This window comes from Palaemon carinicauda, chromosome 1, assembly GCF_036898095.1.
Source record: "Palaemon carinicauda isolate YSFRI2023 chromosome 1, ASM3689809v2, whole genome shotgun sequence".
Taxonomy (NCBI): Eukaryota; Metazoa; Arthropoda; class Malacostraca; order Decapoda; family Palaemonidae; genus Palaemon; species Palaemon carinicauda.
The window spans coordinates 237588773-237609348 of record NC_090725.1 but is presented as its reverse complement, the minus strand read 5'-3'; the positions used below and the strand labels follow the sequence as shown (position 1 = coordinate 237609348).

General features: G+C 44.0%; 1 protein-coding gene across 1 annotated transcript in view; it reads right to left on the bottom strand.

Moving 5' to 3' along the window:
* LOC137654487 (titin homolog) overlaps positions 1–16105 on the bottom strand; it is a 136965-nt gene extending 120860 nt beyond the window's left edge. The window contains exon 1 of the mRNA XM_068388155.1: positions 16018–16105. Within this exon, the coding sequence (XP_068244256.1) occupies positions 16018–16105 (88 nt within the window). The remainder of the gene's footprint in view (positions 1–16017) is intronic.
* Between the last annotated feature and the right edge of the window lie 4471 nt (positions 16106–20576).

The following is a 20576-nucleotide window of genomic DNA, read 5'->3' as shown; positions in this document are numbered from 1 at the left end:
CAGCTCAGGAGTTTCAATGGCTGGGAATCCATTGGAACTTGAAGTCACACCGCCTCTCCATTCCATCAAGGAAGAGGAGAGAGATCGTAGGTTCTGTCAAGAGACTACTGAAATCCGACAGGATCTCAAGACACCAACAGGAAAGAGTACTGGGCTCTCTCCAGTTTGCAGCAGTAACAGACCCAGTGCTAAGAGCACAGCTGAAAGATGCGTCAGGAGTCTGGAGAAGATACGCATCAAACACTCGAAGAGATCTACAGAGACCGGTACGGACCTTACTACGATCACTTCTCAAGCCGTGGTCGAAGGTCAAGAGCCTAACAAGGACCATTCCCTTATAACCACTTCCCCCATCGGTGACCATCCACACGTATGCCTCGACGGAAGGATGGGGAGGTCACTCCCATCAAAGGAAAGCCCAAGGGACCTGGTCATCCCTGTTCAAGACCTTTCACATCAATATTCTGGAGGCCATGGCAGTCCTCTTGACGCTGAAGAAACTATCCCCTCACAGATCAGCCCACATCAGGCTGGTCTTGGACAGCGAAGTGATAGTGAGATGTCTGAATCGTCAAGGCTCGAGATCGCCCCACATCAACCATGTGATGTTAGCCATCCTTCCTTTATCGAAAAAAAAAGAGATGTCACTTATCAGCAGTTCACCTACAAAGGTTCCACAATGTGACAGCGGACGCTCTATACAGGCTAAAGCCGATAGAGTCAGAATGGTCCCTAGATGCAGACTCATTCTCCTTCATCTTGGAAAAAGTCCCAGAACTGCAGATCGACCTCTTCGCGACGAACGACAACAAGAAACTACCTCGATATGTAGCCCCATATGAGGACCCTCTGGCAGAGGCGACAGACGCCATGTCCCTCGATTGGAACAGATGGACCCGGATCTACCCGTTTCCTTCGACTAATCTCCTAATGAAGGTCCTCACCAAGCTGAGATTCTTCAAGGGAACTGCAGCAGTAGTGGCCCCTAAGTGGCCAAAGAGCAACTGGTTCCCTCCAGTGATGGAACTGAAGCTGAGGCTGGTCCCTCTACCGAACCCACCTCTATCCCAACTGGTTCAAAAGTCGACTGTCTTCGCTTCATCCCAGAGAACCCAAAACCTTCATCTCATGATTTCCTCGTCTTGGCAGTCAAGAAAAGATTTGGGATCTCGAAAGGCAGAATAGACTTCCTAGAAGAATACAAGTCAAAGTCAACCAGAAGACAATACGAATCGTCTTGGAAAAAGTGGGTTGCTTTCGTTAAAGCAAAAAGGTCAAAAGAAATCTCAATAGACTTCTGCCTGTCCTTCTTCATACACCTTCACAAGCAAGGCTTGGCTGCCACCACGATAACTACATGTAAGTCAGCCTTGACTAAACCTCTTTTTTTGGGCTCAAGCCATGTCGCCCTGATGGAAGGTTCCTATTGGTAGCTTTCTAAAGGATATTTGGCTACAGTGATATTCCCAGAGAATTAACCTTTCGGTCTCCAGAATTCTAACTCCTGGCGCGAATATCCTTAAAATATCTCCTAAGGATATCGCATAATATCAGGGGACGTATATCTTGATACGACACATAGCAATCTCCACCCCGAATAGCTTTTACGCTATGAGGGGGAAAGTGGCAAAAATAGAAGGGGAGCCGTTATCAAAGTTACCCTTCCTCCTGTACTACTATTGAGTATCTAGATGGCGCTTATTCCTATTTTCGTAGCGGTTTCGCACAGTGGCTTTCCATGTTGCTCTAACGTTTGTGCTCGATATTCAGGATTTATCATGCAATCTCCAGCCTCTTCTGCTTCTGGAAAGTTGAGTATTCATTCTTTACAGTGTATAATTTTTAGCTCCTGCTTCACAGAGAAATTAGAATAATTTTAAGTGTTCGGAGCTTCGCCGATCACCGGAGGCGCCATGGGCGCTGTCGTACATAACGCATGTATCATTTAGTTAGCTGAAAGACACTCCCAGTTGTCATAGCATGAATATTTATGAAGCTATTCAGTTAAGATTTTCCTAGGAAGTTATATATCATGTCGATTGTATTCATTAAGAGTTTCAGCGATTTAGGTAACAGAACCTCACCCCGCACTAGGCTTCCTAGCCTACGCGCCTCAGTTTACTTTCATGCATGATATAAACGACGTTCCTAGTTGAAATAGCATTAACAAAATATGAAGCTACTTAGGCACAATTATACTTGTATAGATATACATGTTTTGCATATATTTCCTCTTCCTGATATCGATTGTATACGGAGTTTCGGCGATTTAGGTAACCGAAGTCTTACTTTGCGGTAGGCTAGCTAGCCTATGCGTTTTAGTATACTTTCATACATGTTCCCGATTTACCCTTGTGTATCATTTTATCAATTCAGAAGGAGATAGATATCTCCTAGAATTATTATATAACTCGATACTCGTCTCCTGTGGAGATTTAAGGGTGATCCCTCCTCCCTCTGAGTGCCGCCTTAGGCAACAACCCTATCTTGGTCCTGCCTTGACTAGACTAAGGTTTTCTGTCTCTTATCCTTGCTTGCGGGTAGCCGGCTTTGGTTTTTTCGACAGAACCTCAGAGTATTCAGTCTTTTTCCCGGCGGCAGAGCAGCAGGGTGAGTAGTCACTCCCCTGCCGGCTTTCAGCTGCCGGCATAGGAGGCTTTGCCTCCCTAGGCCGTACTTGAAGTGGTTGTATGATGCTGCCAACTTCTCCCTTGCGGTCTAGAAGACTAGTCCTGCGTTGGCAGACCCTAAGCTGAAGAATAGACATTCTTCTGCCGCCTAGAATGGCGCCGGTGTAATGGTCTGAACGATCCCACGGTCTCAGAATTCTCCTTGATAATCTGCGCATGCGCGAACATTACCGTTTGCCAGTGCATACAAGGTTGATGTTTTATTTTCCTGTAATGTTAGCGTGCGCAGCTCAACATTACCGCTTGCCAGTACATATGAGCTTGATGTTTTATTTTCATGCGAGCGAAGCGAGCTAATGGCGGAAAAGAACCATTATACAATGTCAAGGAGAATTCTGAGACCGGGGGATCGTTCAGACCGTCACACCGGCACTGAAACGATGTTTCTCTCCTGTTGGGAGGTGGCAGCAATCCTGCAACCTCCTCCTAACACTATTTCGGCAGACCCTAGGCTGAAGAATAGATATTCTTCTGCCGCCTAGGATAGCGCCGATACTGAAACAGTTTCTCCCTTGTGTGGTAGGGGTGGCAACCTTGCCGCCTTCTTCCACACTTTATACACGACCCTTTTCCCTGCCCCCCTCTGTCCTTTAGCGATGGCCTAGCCATCGTAACTCAGTGCCCATCGTCCTACAATCTCACTGCTTGCCGGGTAGGTTGTGGGGTCAGCCGGGCTCCTACATAAGCAACTGTTTAGTCACTCAGTCTTCCCTCATGGACGCAAGGCTCCGGGAAAGGTTGTGCCAGCTGTGACGGCTGCCAGTGGGAGACCCCTGTTCTGTCGAGTGTTCTTCAGTCCTCTCTTGGACTGCCATCCACATACCCGGAACCAGCAGTGACCGGCAACGGGTTTTGTGGTCGAATGGAAGCCTGAATGATACATTCCACATACCCGGAACCAGCAGTGACCGGCAACGGGTTTTGTGGTCGAATGGAAGCCTGAATGATACATTCTTCCCTTCCATTTGAACTCTCATTCTGGAGGAAGATAGTAAGATTATGTACTTACACCCTTAATACAGTAATTGTTAACAAACATTTAATAGGGTAGCCCTTCACTCCATGCTTTCTCTCTCTCTGTCAGCTAGTGCCGCCAGGTACTAACCCAGTCGGCGAAAGCCAGCTGGGCTGGTGCTGTCAGGTACTAACCCACCCGGCAACAGGCCGGCTAAACTACAGTATATGATTATACAGTAGCCAGTATATTTGCAGTATAGATCATACTGCAGACAGAAAACTATAGTATATATTATACAGTAATTATTTTCCAACATACCCTGTGTATCCTTGCACAGTCTATTGTTGAGACCAGTCATATATTGAAAGAAAAGATTTCTTTCAACACACTGATAGCTAGTCAGTTAAAAATTTACCCCACACTATTAAAACCTTGGGAAGGGTTAGTGTTAAGTTACACTTATCTACCCCTAGGGTTTAGTACCCTTCCCTTGGGTTTCCTGAATAGGAAGACTCTAGGCTTTAATTTTGGGGGAGGTCACAGCAATTGGCTGGACAGGAAACACAAGTATGTGTCTTTCCTAGTTCCTTTCTAGCTTGACTATCTAAGCTATAATAATTAAAATATTTATAGTAATATTTTACATAATTGTTTATCAGGTGAGATAAACTACCGCATACTCACTTAAATTTCCTCTCTTTACAGGAGGACCAAGTGAAGTGCAAAGTCATCTTCTGCAATGTCAGGAGTAAGGACTTCTGCGGCCATGTAGAGTGCAGAGCTCATGTCCCCTGCACCACTTCTAAGGAAGCTCTTCGGTACTGGGAGCCCCAGGATTGCAAAATATGCAAGGCCTTGATTACCAAAGCCTTTGATGACCCCAAGTCAGCGGAGTCAAGGGATGCAGCACGAGAGAAGCTGCGCAGATGGGTACCAAAGCCTTTGATGACCCCAAGTCAGCGGAGTCAAGGGATGCAGCACGAGAGAAGCTGCGCAGATGGGTACTGTACGTGGGTTAGAGAAAAACGCAATGGGACCGTACCTTCCTAACGAAAGGATGCACAACTTGCTGTTCCCTAAAACGGGTATGGAAGCTGTCATACCCCAGCCAAGACCTGATATTCCATGCGTCCAGATTGCCGTAGATACGGAAGTCACCAACGCATTACAAGGCATGGACATCCATCAAGAGGAGAGGATGTCTGAGGTGTCCTCAGACACAGAGAAGGATCTTCTGAGGCAAGGGGTCGAGGAGGAGTCTACACCGACTCCTGAAGAAGATGATGAACTCAAATCAGAGTCCTTTCCGTCGGTGCCGGCTCTGGAGCCGTTACCTTCAACAGATGACATGAGACAGGCACTGGCAAATCTTACGGTACTGATGGAGAGCATTCGCAAACAAGGCGAAGAAAGGGAGGCGAAACTGGAAAGGCAAATTGCTCGACTCTCCGCCTCCCGTGGGTCTCATAAGAGACTCAGAGTTCAAGACCTCCCAACCTGCTCTGAAACTAATCCTTGGAGGTATGCAGAGTACATGCCAATCACAAACGGCAAACTCTTTATCTCAGAGAAGTTGGGAGCCGTCCCTATCGAAGATGTTCAGTTCTGGCCAAGCTTTAATGCTTACCCAGACTGCTTCCTCCGTCTGAAGCTGGAACCAGCATTGAAGGAAGAGACAGAACCCAAGGAGGTCATAGTATTTGACCATGACAAGGCACAGGCTCTTTTGTCAAGCAGCCAGAAGCAGGTGGGCTACACTAATTCTAAAGTGTCAGCCCTCAGCAAGAAACATCCTACCTTTCTTGCTCCAGCTTCAATAGCCTTTCCATTTACATCAAAGGCTTTTAAAGCTGTGGTCAAGGCAATAGAGACAGGCAAGCCTTGTCCTACACTCGACGAGTGTAGACCTCTGTCGTTGGCCCTGCCCGTGGAGGATAAGGATTGGAAGGAAGTCCACCTTACCTTCTCAGTTGGGAAGTTGGAGGCAGATATCGCTGGACGTCAGTTCAACGAAAATCTCTCAAAGCTGTCTGACTTTCTCTTGCGTAGGGAGGAAGAAACGAAGGAAAGACTAGCGGCATCTCTATCCCTACAGAACTGTCTAAAGATGACTGCAGGCCTAAATAGCACCCCGGATATGAACATGGTCATGGCCAAGATGCACATGCCTACCTTGGTCAAGGACCTGTATGGCTTTATTAAAGCCAGAAGGGCATGTAGAGAGTGTGTGTTTGCTTCAGCAGTGGTAAAACACAATAGCTTCCTATATCTGGGGTAAGGACCTCTTCCCATGTGAAACGGTCAAGGAGGTAGTTGACAAGGCCGCCACGGAGAATAGAAACCTTCTCCAGAAGTGGGGCATGTCAGCTAAGAGGAAGTTTTCTCCAGATGAGGGTCCCCAGCCTAAGAAGAAGACTAAATGACCTAGATTACCCTCTCGGCCTGCCAAACAACAACAACATCCCACAGTCACTATGACCGGGGTGCCCCAAGTGGTTGCTCAACCTCCAACCACTTACCGGATGGTACCTCAGCAGCTGGTTGCGCAGTCACCAGCATTTAACCCTGCGTTTGAGAGGCAGACCACTACCTTTCGTCCCAAAGGTAGAGGCTCTAAACAGGGCTCCTCTAAATACCCCTCACAAGGTAAGGGTGGTAAGGGAGGACGCGGTCAGGGAGGTAAATCCTCCGGAAAACAGAAGCAATGAGATGCTTCAGGTAGGAGGGAGGCTCCAACAATTTCAGGATCGTTGGACCTTCGATCCTTGGGCCCACAGCCTAATCAAAAACGGACTTGGATGGAGCTGGAGCGAGGCTCCACCATCATTTCCTCAATTCTTCCAACACTCGACCCCCTTACTAGAAGAATATACCCGAGAACTATTGAGCAAGCGGGTAATAAGGAGGGCAAAGTCCATCAAATTCCAGGAAAGGCTGTTTTGTGTTCCCAAGAAGGACTCAGACAAACTCAGAGTCATTCTAGACTTGTCGCCACTCAACAAGTTCAGGATGTTAACCCTTAAACACATAAGGACCCCGTTACCAAAAGGGGCGTACACGGTCAAAATAGACCTGGCAGATGCTTACTGGCATATTCCAGTCAACCGCCCTCTCTACTCCTACCTAGGATTCAGGCTACAGAAGAAAAAGTATGTCTTCAGAGCCATGCCCTTCGGACTAAACATAACCCCAAGGATCTTCACGAGACTTGCAGACGCAGTCGTTCAACAACTACGCCTAGAAGGCGTTCAGGTAGTAGCATACCTGGACGACTGGCTGGTGTGGGCAGCATCCAGGACGGCTTGTATGCAAGCATCCAAGAAAGTGATCAAGTTCCTGAAACATCTGGGATTCAAGATCAACATCAAGAAGTCTCAACTCTCTCCAGCTCAGGAGTTTCAATGGCTGGGAATCCATTGGAACTTGAAGTCACACCGTCTCTCCATTCCCCCAGGGAAGAGGAGAGAGATTACAGGATCTGTCAAGAGACTACTGAAATCCGACAGGATCTCAAGACGCCAACAGGAAAGAGTACTGGGCTCTCTCCAGTTTGCATCAGTGACAGACCCAGTGCTAAAAGCACAACTAAAAGATGCATCAGGAGTCTGGAGAAGGTATGCATCAAACACTCGAAGAGATCAAAGAAGACCGATACCGACCTTACTACGATCACTTCTCTCAAGCCATGGTCGAAGGCCAAGAACATAAAGAGGACCGTGCCCTTGCAACCACCTCCACCTTCAGTCACCATCCACACGGATGCCTCGACGGAAGGACGGGGAGGTCACTCCCATCAACGGAAAGTCCAAGGAACCTGGTCTTCTTTATTCAAGACCTTCCACATCAACATTTGAAGGCCATAGCAGTCCTTTTGACGTTGAAGAAACTCTCCCCTCGCAGATCAGCCCACATCAGGCTGATCCTGGACAGCGAAGTGATAATGAGATGTCTGAATCATCAAGGCTCGAGATCGCCCCAAAAAACCAAGTGATATTGGCCATCTTCCACCTGGCGGAAAAGAAGAGATGGCATTTGTCAGCAGTTCATCTTCAAGGGTTCCACAATGTGACGACGGACGCTCTATCCAGGTTCACTCCGATAGAGTCAGAATGGTCCCTAGACGCAGACTCATTCTCCTCCATCTTGCATCAAGTCCCGGAACTGCAGATCGACCTCTTCGTGAGGAGCAACAACAAGAAACTACCTCGTTATGTAGCCCCATACGAGGACCCTCTAGCGGAGGCAACGGACGCCATGTCCCTCGACTGGAACAGATGGAACCGGATTTACCTGTTCCCTCTGACCAATCTCCTAATGAAGGTCCTCAACAAGTTGAGATCCTTTCGGGGAACAGCAGCTCTTGTGGCTCCCAAGTGGCCAAAGAGCAACTGGTTCCCTCTGGCATTGGAACTGAAGCTGAGGCTGGTCCCTCTTCCGGACCCAGCCCTGTCTCAACAGGTCCAGAAGTCGACTGTCTTCGCTTCATCACAGAGAACCCAAAACCTTCATCTCATGATTTTCTTTCCTTAGCGGTAAAGAAAAGATTTGGGATCTCAAAAGGAAGTATAGACTTCTTAGAAGAATACAAGTCTAAGTCAACTAGAAGACAATATGAATCGTCTTGGAAAAAGTGGGTTGCTTTCGTCAAAACAAAAGGACCAAAAGAAATCTCAATGGATTTCTGTCTGTCCTTCTTTATCCACCTTCATAGACAAGGTCTGGCAGCCAACACAATAACTACGTGTAAGTCGGCTCTGACTACACCTCTACTATACGCCTTCCAAGTAGACCTGTTGAATGAAATCTTTAACAAGATCCCTAAGGCATGTGCAGCCCCTCCAAAACCCATTCATGGTCCTTGGACAAGGTCCTACACTATGCTTCAACAGTGAACAATGAAGATTGCCCTCTGAAAGACTTGACTCAAAAAGTTATTTTCCTATTCGCTATAGCCTCGGGGGCTAGATTTAGTGAAATAGTGGCCCTATCCAGAGATGAGGGCCATATTCAGTTCACAGAAGCGGGAGAACTAAATCTTTTTCCTGATCCAACCTTTCTCGCTAAGAACGAGCTACCCACTAAGAGATGGGGTCCCTGGAGAATCTGCCCTCTGAAGGAAGATGTCTCGCTGTGTCCAGTGGAATGTCTAAAGGTCTATCTTTGAAGAACTTCAGACTTAAGGGGAGGACAGCTCTTTAAAGGAGAAACTTAAGGATCAAACTTATCCCTAAAACAACTGAGAGCGAAGCTCACCTACTTTATTCGCAGAGCGGATCCTGACATTACACCCGCAGGTATGATCCAAGGAAAATTGCTTCATCACAGAACTTTTTTCAGTGTATGGACTTTGAGCATCTTCGCTCATACACTGGATGGAAGTCATCCAGAGTGTTCTACAGTCATTATGCGAAGCAAGTGCATGAACTGAAGCATTATGTGGTGGTGGCAGGTAGTGTATTAAAACCAGTTGTCTAGTGCTGCGATGAACAGTGAATTGATAGGGACTCTCAATTTTTCGGGTGAAGGTGTTGACACCTCCCAGTGCAATACTGGTGAAGTGAGTGTCACCATGGTGACACTAAGGACTGTTCAAATTATTTCAGGTGGAGAAATATACAGATAACACTCGTGCCGTGTATACTTTACACAGTGTTGATAATATTCAACATTACAGAAATCTATATTGGAAAATTTATTAAATTTTCAAATTCATGTGTAGCACTAGTAAATATTTTTCCCTTTCAGGTGGAAACAAAAAAATTTTCTGTATTATGTTGACTAGTATGTTTCTCATTACATATATTAACATATATATTACACATGTTACTTTATGTTGTTCATTTATTGTCAATAAATGAATTTCAATGTGTATTTACATCTTATTTCGCCCCACAATTGATTAAAATAAAAGTATAAGCCAGAATTTTTCTATCCCAATTAAAACTGCATATATTATGTCTGGACATTAAATATAGCTGATACTTTTGCTCCTACACAAGATACAAACAATATCTAGTGATGCTATGTTCCAATACATTATACGAACAGTGAGACTCTTGTATAACTATCTGATGTTATATTCCAACACAATATACAAGTCGTAAGACTCTTGTATATATAGTTGACGCTATGTTCGTTCATACTTTACAGTATTGTTAATTTATTCTCATCATTTATTTATTTACTTATTTCCTCTCCTTATTGAGCCATATTTCCCTATTGGAGCCCTTAGGCTTATAGCATCTTGCTTTTTCAACTAGGGTTGTAGCTTGGCTAGCAATAATAATATAATGATAAACAGAGACTCCTTTGCCGTCTTCCTTAGCGAAAAACTCTGAAGGCGGAACGAGGAGCAGAAGGTACAAAATAAAATGGAAACTTCAGAAAACTCTCATGAGTTTCTGAAAGTCACTCCCTTCCTCCTACTAGTCTCTAACCTAGGTAGAAATGTCTTGTTTCCTAGGAGTCCACTTCTTAAGATTCTGAATTCTGACCTCAATGCTTTAGAGGTTTAATTCTAGCTCTCCCAACCAAGAATTAGTTCAAGCAGGCCCTGGTCTGAGAACATAATATCTTTCTAGTTAATATTTATTTCTTAATATGGCGCCTGGCGTAACAAAGTTTCAACGCCAGACGCTCATGGTCATGTAGACATCAAGTTTTACTTGATGTCATGCAAGCTCTTGACGCTCAGCGCCACGTGACTTTCAGAACAATAATTTATTTCCTCTCCTCACTTGCAATTAAACAACTCTCGCGATCCAGACGCTCGGAGCTATGCCGATCGCGTCTATTGAAAGCTAGATGACCAACACTCTGTTGTTGTCACGCTCAGCTTGGCGCGAGGCGTCACACTTAGCTTGGCGCGAGGCGTCACGCTCAGCTTGGCGCGAGGCGTCACGCTCAGCTTGGCGCGAGGCATCACGCTCAGCTTGGCGCGAGGCGTCGCGCTCAGCTTGGCGCGAGGCGTCACGTTAAGCTTGGTGCGAGGCGACATGCTCAGCTTGGTGAGAGGCGCCATGCTCAGCTTGGTGAGAGGCGCCATGCTCAGCCAACTGGCGAGCGCCATCATGCTCAGCTGCTTGGCACGCGCCATCAAGTTCAGCTCTTTTAAAGAGGTAAGAACATTGAATGCTCATTACCTGTCAAGAAATATTTTAATTTAGTTTTCAGCTTCGCGCCTGATGCGCGCAATCGTTTAAATTTAGAAAAAACACTTTTACCTCGCCTTACCTACGGCGAGGGTGAGCGTTCTGGGGATCGTCAACAGAAAAACGCTCGAGGGGACTTCTGCTCGGGTCTTACAAGACAATAAGCTCCCGGCTACACCTCTCGCTTCCCTTCGCCGCTCGACTTAACTTCTCCCATGGGTCCGGGAGCTTGAAAGAGGTCTAAGGCTAGGATAACGACAGGTCCGAACAGAAGCACCCTCCACTGTATTGAATAAAATTCACTGCACTAATTTAGCACTAAAAATTTGAATTTTTGACTCTTTGGTATAAAACCAAAAGTATACACGCCCGTAGAGGGAGAACTTACTATTCTGTCAAGGGCTTGAATGGGAATGCAATAGTCACTGAATCCCATATCAAATGTAACAAAATATCTAATATAAAATATTAACACATTACATGAATAGATATAGGAATAAAGAATATATATCTATATATTCAAACCAACCCTTAATATTAAGGGGATCCAATATAAGATGAAAAGTCACATTTAACAATTGGAACATTAATAAATATACGAAAAAATTTAGTATTCCAAAAACGAACAAGTGAACAACGATACAAAGAATCGTGTGACTATATCGATTGTCATGAATACTACGTCATATAAAAATTAACCGAACGCTAATTCTCTTTAATCTTTGTAAACAGATTAGCTAAAGAAAAAATACTAAAAGGACCAATATACTGTAATTGGAAAATGACATATTCCTTTTATCTAATATAATTTAAAAACTTAGTTTTTAAAGAAAAATGTACTTTTCATAAATATCGATACAAAGAGTATTACTGTAACGATAGATTGAGGACTGCGTAGCATAAATAATCGATACAAAGAGTATTACTGTAACGATAGATTGAGGACTGCGTAGCATAAATAAAAATGAACGCTAGATAATCTTTAAAACAGATCGAAGATTATCCAAAGAAAGCATACCAAAAGGACAAAAATTTTCTCAAAATAATATAATCCTTTCATTTTATATAACTAAATACTTTATAAGATAGTATTAACTTATCATTCTTTGTAGAAAAAGAAAGAAAATGCAAGTCATACTCAAGCTTACGTCAAATGACTGTGACGTCATCGATGAGGTGAGATGTTTACCTATCTCCCTATGCTTTCGTCAGTCAAATATAGGTTGAAAAATTTTTAATCTTACCTTTTAAGCTATAACATAGCGATAACATATTAAACAAAAGCCTTATAAGCGATTGTTCAAAACCTTAACAAGAGTACATCACCAAGGTACTACTAAAATCCAGGTTAAACACGAGTAATTCCATTTCTATGTAGCCAATATGGCGACAGAAAAAAATCTGATACTAGGAGGGATGGTTTGACCTAACTCCGTGGTGGCGCTAGTGTATACCTGGCATATCTGTGCGATTGTGGCGAGTTTTGAATTTCTGCCGACAGAAGAATAAAAGCTATTATATATAACCGGCGGGTAAGTTTAAATGTTCAAAAATTAATTATTTAACAAATTCCCTAAGAGGAAGTCCGAAGAGGGCAAGCATAAAATTAAGTATTGCGCCCTTCCTTCCCCAGTCGACATCCACGGGAGAAGGGGGGAACGCAGTAACTGTAATAAAAACAGAATTACAATTATTTAAATCAGCTAAGAATATTCACTAATAGTGAGAACCACTGACCCTCCGAAGGGAAATGTTCCCCACGGAGAAAGCTGAAAAGTTAAAATATGATTATATTTTCACTAAAAATAATTGAGACAAACAATCGGAAGAGCAACTTAACCAGCGCATGGGAAAGGAGCTTCCCCAATAATACGCTGTTGTTGTAAAGGTGAACGACCTCGAGAAGAGAGAGACCGTAGTCAATCTTTGAAAGGCCACATTCCCTTCGCTCAGAATCCATGTTTCCCGTAGGAAAACGGGAAAAGGCGAAGACAATAGTTGAATGAAGAGGGTCCAGGCGATGACGATTCCCCTGCGGTGGCCGAGTTAACGGTTATATGCCGACGGGAAGACCGATGGACCAGAGAGGGAGAGGTCGTTCCCCACGAAGTGGAACTGTGCTGGCCTTGCTACTACGCAAGTGTCGTTGTCGTATATGTATCACACACAGCACAAACACTGAAAAGGAAACTTACCACATTTCTATACACATATATATACATAAACATTAAGAACGTTTTCATATATATACAAGTATAAGAAAAAGTAAGTTAAAAGACAAAAATTAAAGGCAGTCCAGAATAGGCGAGGAGGGAGAGAGGAAACAACCGCTCTCGATCCGAGCCAAAAGTAAAGTGACTAAATCACAGGTGTGTGAACGGGAGTGGTAGCAAGCTACCCCCCCCCCCCTGCCCCTGCTAACTAGCGGTGTGGGTAGTTAACCCTCGCTAAATTTTAATGGCTCGTCATTTCAGCTCCGCCGAAAGTATAACCCCTAATAAATAGCGTGGTTTGTATTCCAGTTACGGAACAATTACATATTTGCAAGTCATACTACGTAGTTTACGTCACATGATTTGTGACATCATAGCGATGGCGAACTGAATTCCTTCACGGCATTCAGATCTCGCCCTGCTAAGAGTTTACGTCACATGATTGTGACGTCATAGTTTTTCCTTCCACCATTACATCTTTAAGAGTTGTTCGTTAGTTTATTAAAGTAGGGGGAAAAATTCATTGATCCTATCCATTTCAAGCTTATGAACATAGCGATCATATTTCAAAAGAAAAAATACACACATGCCTTCTGCATTTATACATACTGAGTGGGGATCAAAAGCAGCTTTAGGAAGTCGGTCTAGCCCTACACACAAAATCTAACAACAGAGGAGCCATCTTGAAAATCAAGTTAAATTAAACTGTCCAAGTTGGACCAACAAAAAACTATCTTATTCGTATGAAAAAGAAAGGAAAATCCAATATCAGCGAAAGCCATAAACATTAAATCAAACAATAGGTACTTCACCAAATTTGTAGACAAAGCAAACCCACAACGAAGCGAATTTCCGACATGTTATCTCGAACAACGGCAGGGAATTTCTGAAGATTTATGGGAATGGTTCCAGTTGCCTACTTAGAGGGCGCTCAGGTATGACCACTGGCCACCTAGTCGGTGATTGCCGCGAAATTTGAATGTCTGTCGTGCGCGCGACAAATCGGCGGGATTAAGCTATATATATAAACTACCAGGGAAGTTACATATTTAAAAATGTTCATTCAATACCTGTATTCAAAATGTTTTGAATCATGAACAATGTGTTTAATTATATACAAATGATACAGGTCTATGACATGGTAACTTTATTGGACAGTGTACATTATAGCAGTTTTTTTTTCATAAATTGCTTGACTAAGTGGATTATATATACATGCACGCCTGTTTATTTAACAAATATTTCTCTGAAGCCCAAACTGAGTAGACTCTCTTCGCTCGCCAATCACAATACTCCAGGGCCGATTTTCAGTCCCAGTCGCCCTTACATATGTTGATTGGCAAATATTCTACTATACATATAACCAATTTGGTTATAGTCATTGTTTAATGGTGCCCATATTTATTACAAACAATGTATGGCTGTCTACATTCCAGGTGTATTTCAATTTATTGTAACTGTTGACATGTAACCATGAGATTGTTTTCAATATTGTTATTACATTTTTTGTCCATAACTTACATAAGGATTATAGGAATTACGAGTTTTTATTAACTTTACAAAATAAATATATCTTTTTAATTTGCTTGTCTTATCCTTGCATAAACTCAGCATTATCATTATCACAGGTTTCGAATTGTAATGCACTAAAGCAAAAATTCACCTAAGGTTCATTTGTTCGATGGGTCCCCTTGCCCAAGACCAAAACAAGGGGTGGTAACCAGTACATCATAGAACTCTAAAGGGGCCATTTATTTAGCTGTGGGTTAAACAGGATCAAGGTTGTTAACCTGATAGTACGTCTGCATGCTATACCCAGTCAAAGACCACTAACCTCAACAGCGCGATCTGAAATACAGTGCTCACGAGTATGAGCATAAGCATTAATATTTGTAAGCACACTCATCATACATAAAAGAATTATGGTACAGGGTATCTACTGGGAAGGAGAGCTTGTTCCTCCAGATACTATTTCCTTCGTCAAACTCCTTAGGAAGTCTGACCTAAGGGTGGAATATAGGCTGATAGCCTGAGTAACTCAGTCTCAAAGTCAATGTCATAAGATGTATAAGTTTTATTCCCCTTTGATGGATTAAGCACTAAGGCTAGTTTCTCTCGGAAGCGAGTACCCTGTAACCCAAGGAAATTCCAAAGGCATAGCACAGCATTGTCAACTGGAATCATGAAAAAAACTTCAAGAGAATCCTCTCAAGGGAGAGGCTCACCTGTTTCACTAGGGGAAACAGGAAATTCTCAAGGCCTCAAAACTTGTGTAAGAGTTGATTTGCCACCCTTCTTCCCCATCTTGTCTCCCGAAGAGACCGGCAAGAAGGGTCAGAGGGTTAAGTACTGGAGGTTGAAGGATGAGGCCTAGGCAATTTCTTCAACCTTGAGGATGAGGAAGAAGAATTGTGCTTAGCCTTCTTCCGTCTCCAGCCATACACCTGTCACTGGGAGGGTTACCACTCTCTATATTCCTCACAGACGGAATCAGAGTGGCACACATCCCCACTGTATGAAGGGCACAAAGTATGAGGATCCGCCTCCCTGCCACTCATAAAAGTGCCGCATTTTTCCAACACTTCCAGGCAGATCTGCCTTCAGCATTGGTAAGCATATACACACTGAAAAAAGATAGAAAAATTTAAAACGACAAGTTTGAAGAGACATTTATAGATCATCTGTGTTATTCGGCATCTGGAATAACGTGACTGTTCAGTGTACAGTACCAGCAAGGGGGAAAGGGTCTCCCCACCACCGACCGGTAATCACCGACTACTGCCAACACATTGTTATAAATTTTACCTGAAGTTCCAGCTCTACTTGAATCAATATACTATTAAAGAACATAGGTTTGCAATAATGTATGAACAAATAAGTATTCAATGCACACCCAATAACATATGGTATTATGTCCTACAATATTATTATCTGGCTATATACAGGTTACCAATAATTAATAAATTCAATTAACTAAAATTAAATCTAGGCAAGATATGACTTACCACCATTTCCTTCAATTTTCATGGACCGCTTACGACGTAAGGACATCTTCCTTGAAGGAGTACGATAGGAGCCACTGGCAATTTCCATCTCTTCAAAAAAGAAAAAAAAGGTATTGCAGTAATCACAAAATACTTTTTAAATTGTTCAGCCTGAATTGAAAAAGAAAATTCAATGTCTACCATGACTCAAAGAATTATGGCTGCCTTGTCCAATTAACAAAAGACCTGATATTCGAATATTGTACCCATGTTGTGGTGGCATAACTTTTAACATTTAGCCAGGCTATTTTAACATGATAAATTCGGAGATAATATGTTATTTTCCTAAGTAAAATAAATTTTTGAATATACTTATCCGGTGATCATGTAGCTGCAACTCTGTTGCCCGACAGAAAAAACCTACGGTCGGGATACGCCAGCGATCGCTATACAGGTGGGGGTGTACAACAACAGCGCCATCTGTCGAGTAGGTACTCAGGTACTTCTTGTCAACAAGAACCAATTTTCTCCTCGGTCCACTGGGTCTCTATGGGGAGGAAGGGAGGGTCCTTAAATTCATGATCACCGGGTAAGTATATTCAAAAATTTATTTTACTAATGAAAATAACATTTTTCAATATTAATCTTACCCGGTGATCATGTAGCTGATTCACACCCAGGGGGGTGGGTGGAGACCAGCATACATGTTAACATTAGAAGCTAAGTATCCCGTATTTCATTTTAGCAGTTATTCAAAATAACAAACATAAAATAAATAAGTACCTGGTAAGGAAGTCGACTTGAACCATTACTCTGCCTTTTTAAGTACGTCTTCCTTACTGAGCCTCGCGATCCTCTTAGGATGCTGAACGACTCCTAGGTGCTGAAGTATGAAGGGCTGCAACCCATACTAAAGGACCTCATCACAACCTCTAATCTAGGAGCTTCTCAAGAAAGAATTTGACCACCCGCCAAATCAACCAGGATGCGAAAGGCTTCTTAGCCTTCCGTACAACCCAAAAATAACAATAAAAAGCATTTCAAGAGAAAGATTAAAAAAAGGTTATAGGATTATGGGAATGTAGTGGTTGAGCCCTCACCTACTACTGCACTCGCTGCTACGAATGGTCCCAGGGTGTAGCAGTTCTCGTAAAGAGACTGGACATCTTTAAGGTAAAATGATGCGAACACTGACTTGCTTCTCCAATAGGTTGCATCCATTACACTCTGCAGAGAACGGTTCTGTTTGAAGGCCACTGAAGTAGCGACAGCTCTAACTTCATGTGTCCTTACCTTCAGCAAAGCATGGTCTTCCTCATTCAGATGAGAATGGGCTTCTCTAATCAAAAGTCTGATGTAATAAGAAACTGCGTTCTTCGACATCGGTAAAGAAGGTTTCTTAATAGAACACCATAAAGCTTCTGATTGTCCTCGTAATGGCTTTGTACGTCTGAAATAGTACTTAAGAGCTCTTACTGGGCATAGTACTCTCTCTTGTTCGTTTCCAACCAAACTGGACAGGCTTGGAATCTCGAACGATTTGGGCCAAGGACGAGAAGGGAGCTCGTTTTTAGCTAAAAAACCAAGCTGTAAGGAACATGTAGCCGTTTCAGATGTAAAATGTTATTTTCATTAGTAAAATAAATTTTTGAATATACTTACCCGATGATCATGTAGCTGTCAACTCCGTTGCCCGACAGAAATCTAAGGTCGGGATACGCCAGCGATCGCTATACAGGTGGGGGTGTACACAACAGCGCCATCTGTGAGCAGGTACTCAAGTACTTCTTGTCAACAAGAACTCAATTTTCTCCTCGGTCCACTGGTTCTCTATGGGGAGGAAGGGAGGGTCCTTAAATTCATGATCATCGGGTAAGTATATTCAAAAATTTATTTTACTAATGAAAATAACATTTTTCAATATTAATCTTACCCGATGATCATGTAGCTGATTCACACCCAGGGTGGTGGGTGGAGACCAGTATACATGTTAACATTAGAAGCTAAGTATCCCGTATTTCATTTAAGCAGTTATTCAAAATAACAAACATAAAATAAATAAGTACCTGGTAAGGAAGTCGACTTGAACTATTACTCTGCCTTTTTTAAGTACGTCTTCCTTACTGAGCCTAGCGGTCCTCTTAGGATGCTGAACGACTCCTAGGTGCTGAAGTATGAAGGGCTGCAACCCTTACTAAAGGACCTCATCACAACCTCTAATCTAGGCGCTTCTCAAGAAAGAATTTGACCACCCGCCAAATCAACAAGGATGCGGAAGGCTTCTTAGCCTTCCGTACAACCCAAAAAACAACAATAAAAAGTATTTCAAGAGAAAGATTAAAAAAGGTTATGGGATTAAGGGAATGTAGTGGCTGAGCCCTCACCTACTACTGCACTCGCTGCTACGAATGGTCCCAGGGTGTAGCAGTTCTCGTAAAGAGACTGGACATCTTTGAGATAGAATGATGCGAACACTGACTTGCTTCTCCAATAGGTTGCATCCATAACACTGCAGAGAACGGTTCTGTTTGAAGGCCACTGAAGTAGCGACAGCCCTAACTTCATGTGTCCTTACCTTCAGCAAAGCAAGGTCTTCTTCCTTCAGATGAGAATGTGCCTCTCTAATCAGAAGCCTGATGTAGTAAGAAACTGCGTTCTTAGACATCGGTAAAGCAGGCTTCTTGATAGAACACCATAAAGCTTCTGATCGTCCTCGTAATGGCTTTGTCCGTCTTAAATAGTACTTAAGAGCTCTTACTGGGCAAAGTACTCTCTCTAGTTCGTTCCCCACCAAGTTGGACAGGCTTGGGATCTCGAACGACTTGGGCCAAGGACGCGAAGGAAGCTCGTTTTTAGCCAAGAAACCGAGCTGCAAGGAACATGTAGCCGTTTCAGATGTAAAACCTACGTTCCTGCTGAAGGCGTGGATCTCACTGACTCTTTTAGCTGTTGCTAAGCAAACGAGGAAAAGAGTCTTTAATGTGAGATCCTTAAAAGAGGCTGATTGAAGCGGTTCGAATCTTGATGACATCAGGAACCTTAAAACCACGTCTAGGTTCCAGCCTGGTGTGGACAACCGACATTCCTTTGAGGTCTCAAAAGACCTAAGGAGGTCCTGTAGATCTTTGTTGGAGGAAAGATCCAAGCCTCTGTGGCGGAAGACCGCTGCCAACATACTTCTGTAGCCCTTGATCGTAGGAGCTGAAAGGGATCTTACATTCCTTAGATGTAACAGAAAGTCAGCTATCTGTGTTACAGAGGTACTGGTTGAGGAAACTGCATTCGCCTTGCACCAGCTTCGGAAGACTTCCCATTTTGACTGATAGACTCTGAGAGTGGATGTCCTCCTTGCTCTGGCAATCGCTCTGGCTGCCTCCTTCGAAAAGCCTCTAGCTCTTGAGAGTCTTTCGATAGTCTGAAGGCAGTCAGACGAAGAGCGGGGAGGCTTGGGTGTACCTTCTTTACGTGAGGCTGACGCAGAAGGTCCACTCTTAGAGGAAGAGTCCTGGGAACGTCCACTAGCCATTGCAGTACCTCGGTGAACCACTCTCTCGCAGGCCAGAGGGGAGCAACCAACGTCAACCGTGTCCCTTCGTGAGAGGCGAACTTCTGAAGTACCCTGTTGACAATCTTGAACGGAGGGAACGCATACAGGTCTAGATGGGACCAATCCAGCAGAAAGGCATCCACGTGAACTGCTGCTGGGTCTGGAATCGGAGAACAATACATCGGGAGCCTCTTGGTCATCGAGGTAGCGAATAGATCTATGGTGGGCTGACCCCACAGGGCCCATAGTCTGTTGCAAACATTCTTGTGAAGGGTCCACTCTGTGGGGATGACCTGACCCTTCCGGCTGAGGCGATCTGCCATGACATTCATGTCGCCTTGAATGAACCTCGTTACCAGCGAAAGCTTTCGATCTTTTGACCAAATAAGGAGGTCCCTTGCGATCTCGAACAACTTCCTCGAATGAGTCCCTCCTTGCTTGGAGATGTAAGCCAAGGCTGTGGTGTTGTCGGAGTTCACCTCCACCACCTTGCTTAGCTGGAGGGACTTGAAGGTTATCAAGGCCAGATGAACTGCCAAAAGCTCCTTGCAGTTGATGTGAAGTGTCCTCTGCTCCTGATTCCACGTGCCCGAGCATTCCTGTCCGTCCAGTGTCGCACCCCAGCCCGTGTCCGATGCGTCCGAGAAGAGACGGTGGTCGGGAGTCTGAACAGCCAATGGTACACCTTCCTTGAGAAGAATGCTGTTCTTCCACCACGTCAGTGTAGACCTCATCTCTTCGGAAACAGGCACTGAGACCGCCTCTAGCGTCATGTCCTTTCTCCAGTGAGCAGCTAGATGAAACTGAAGGGGGCGGAGGTGGAGTCTCCCTAACTCGATGAACTGGGCCAGCGATGAAAGTGTCCCTGTTAGACTCATCCACTGCCTGACAGAACATCGATTCCTTCTCAGCATGCTCTGGATGCATTCTAGGGCTTGATTGATCCTTGGGGCCGACGGAAAAGCCCGAAAAGCTCGACTCTGAATCTCCATACCTAGATAGACAATGGTCTGGGATGGGACGAGTTGGGACT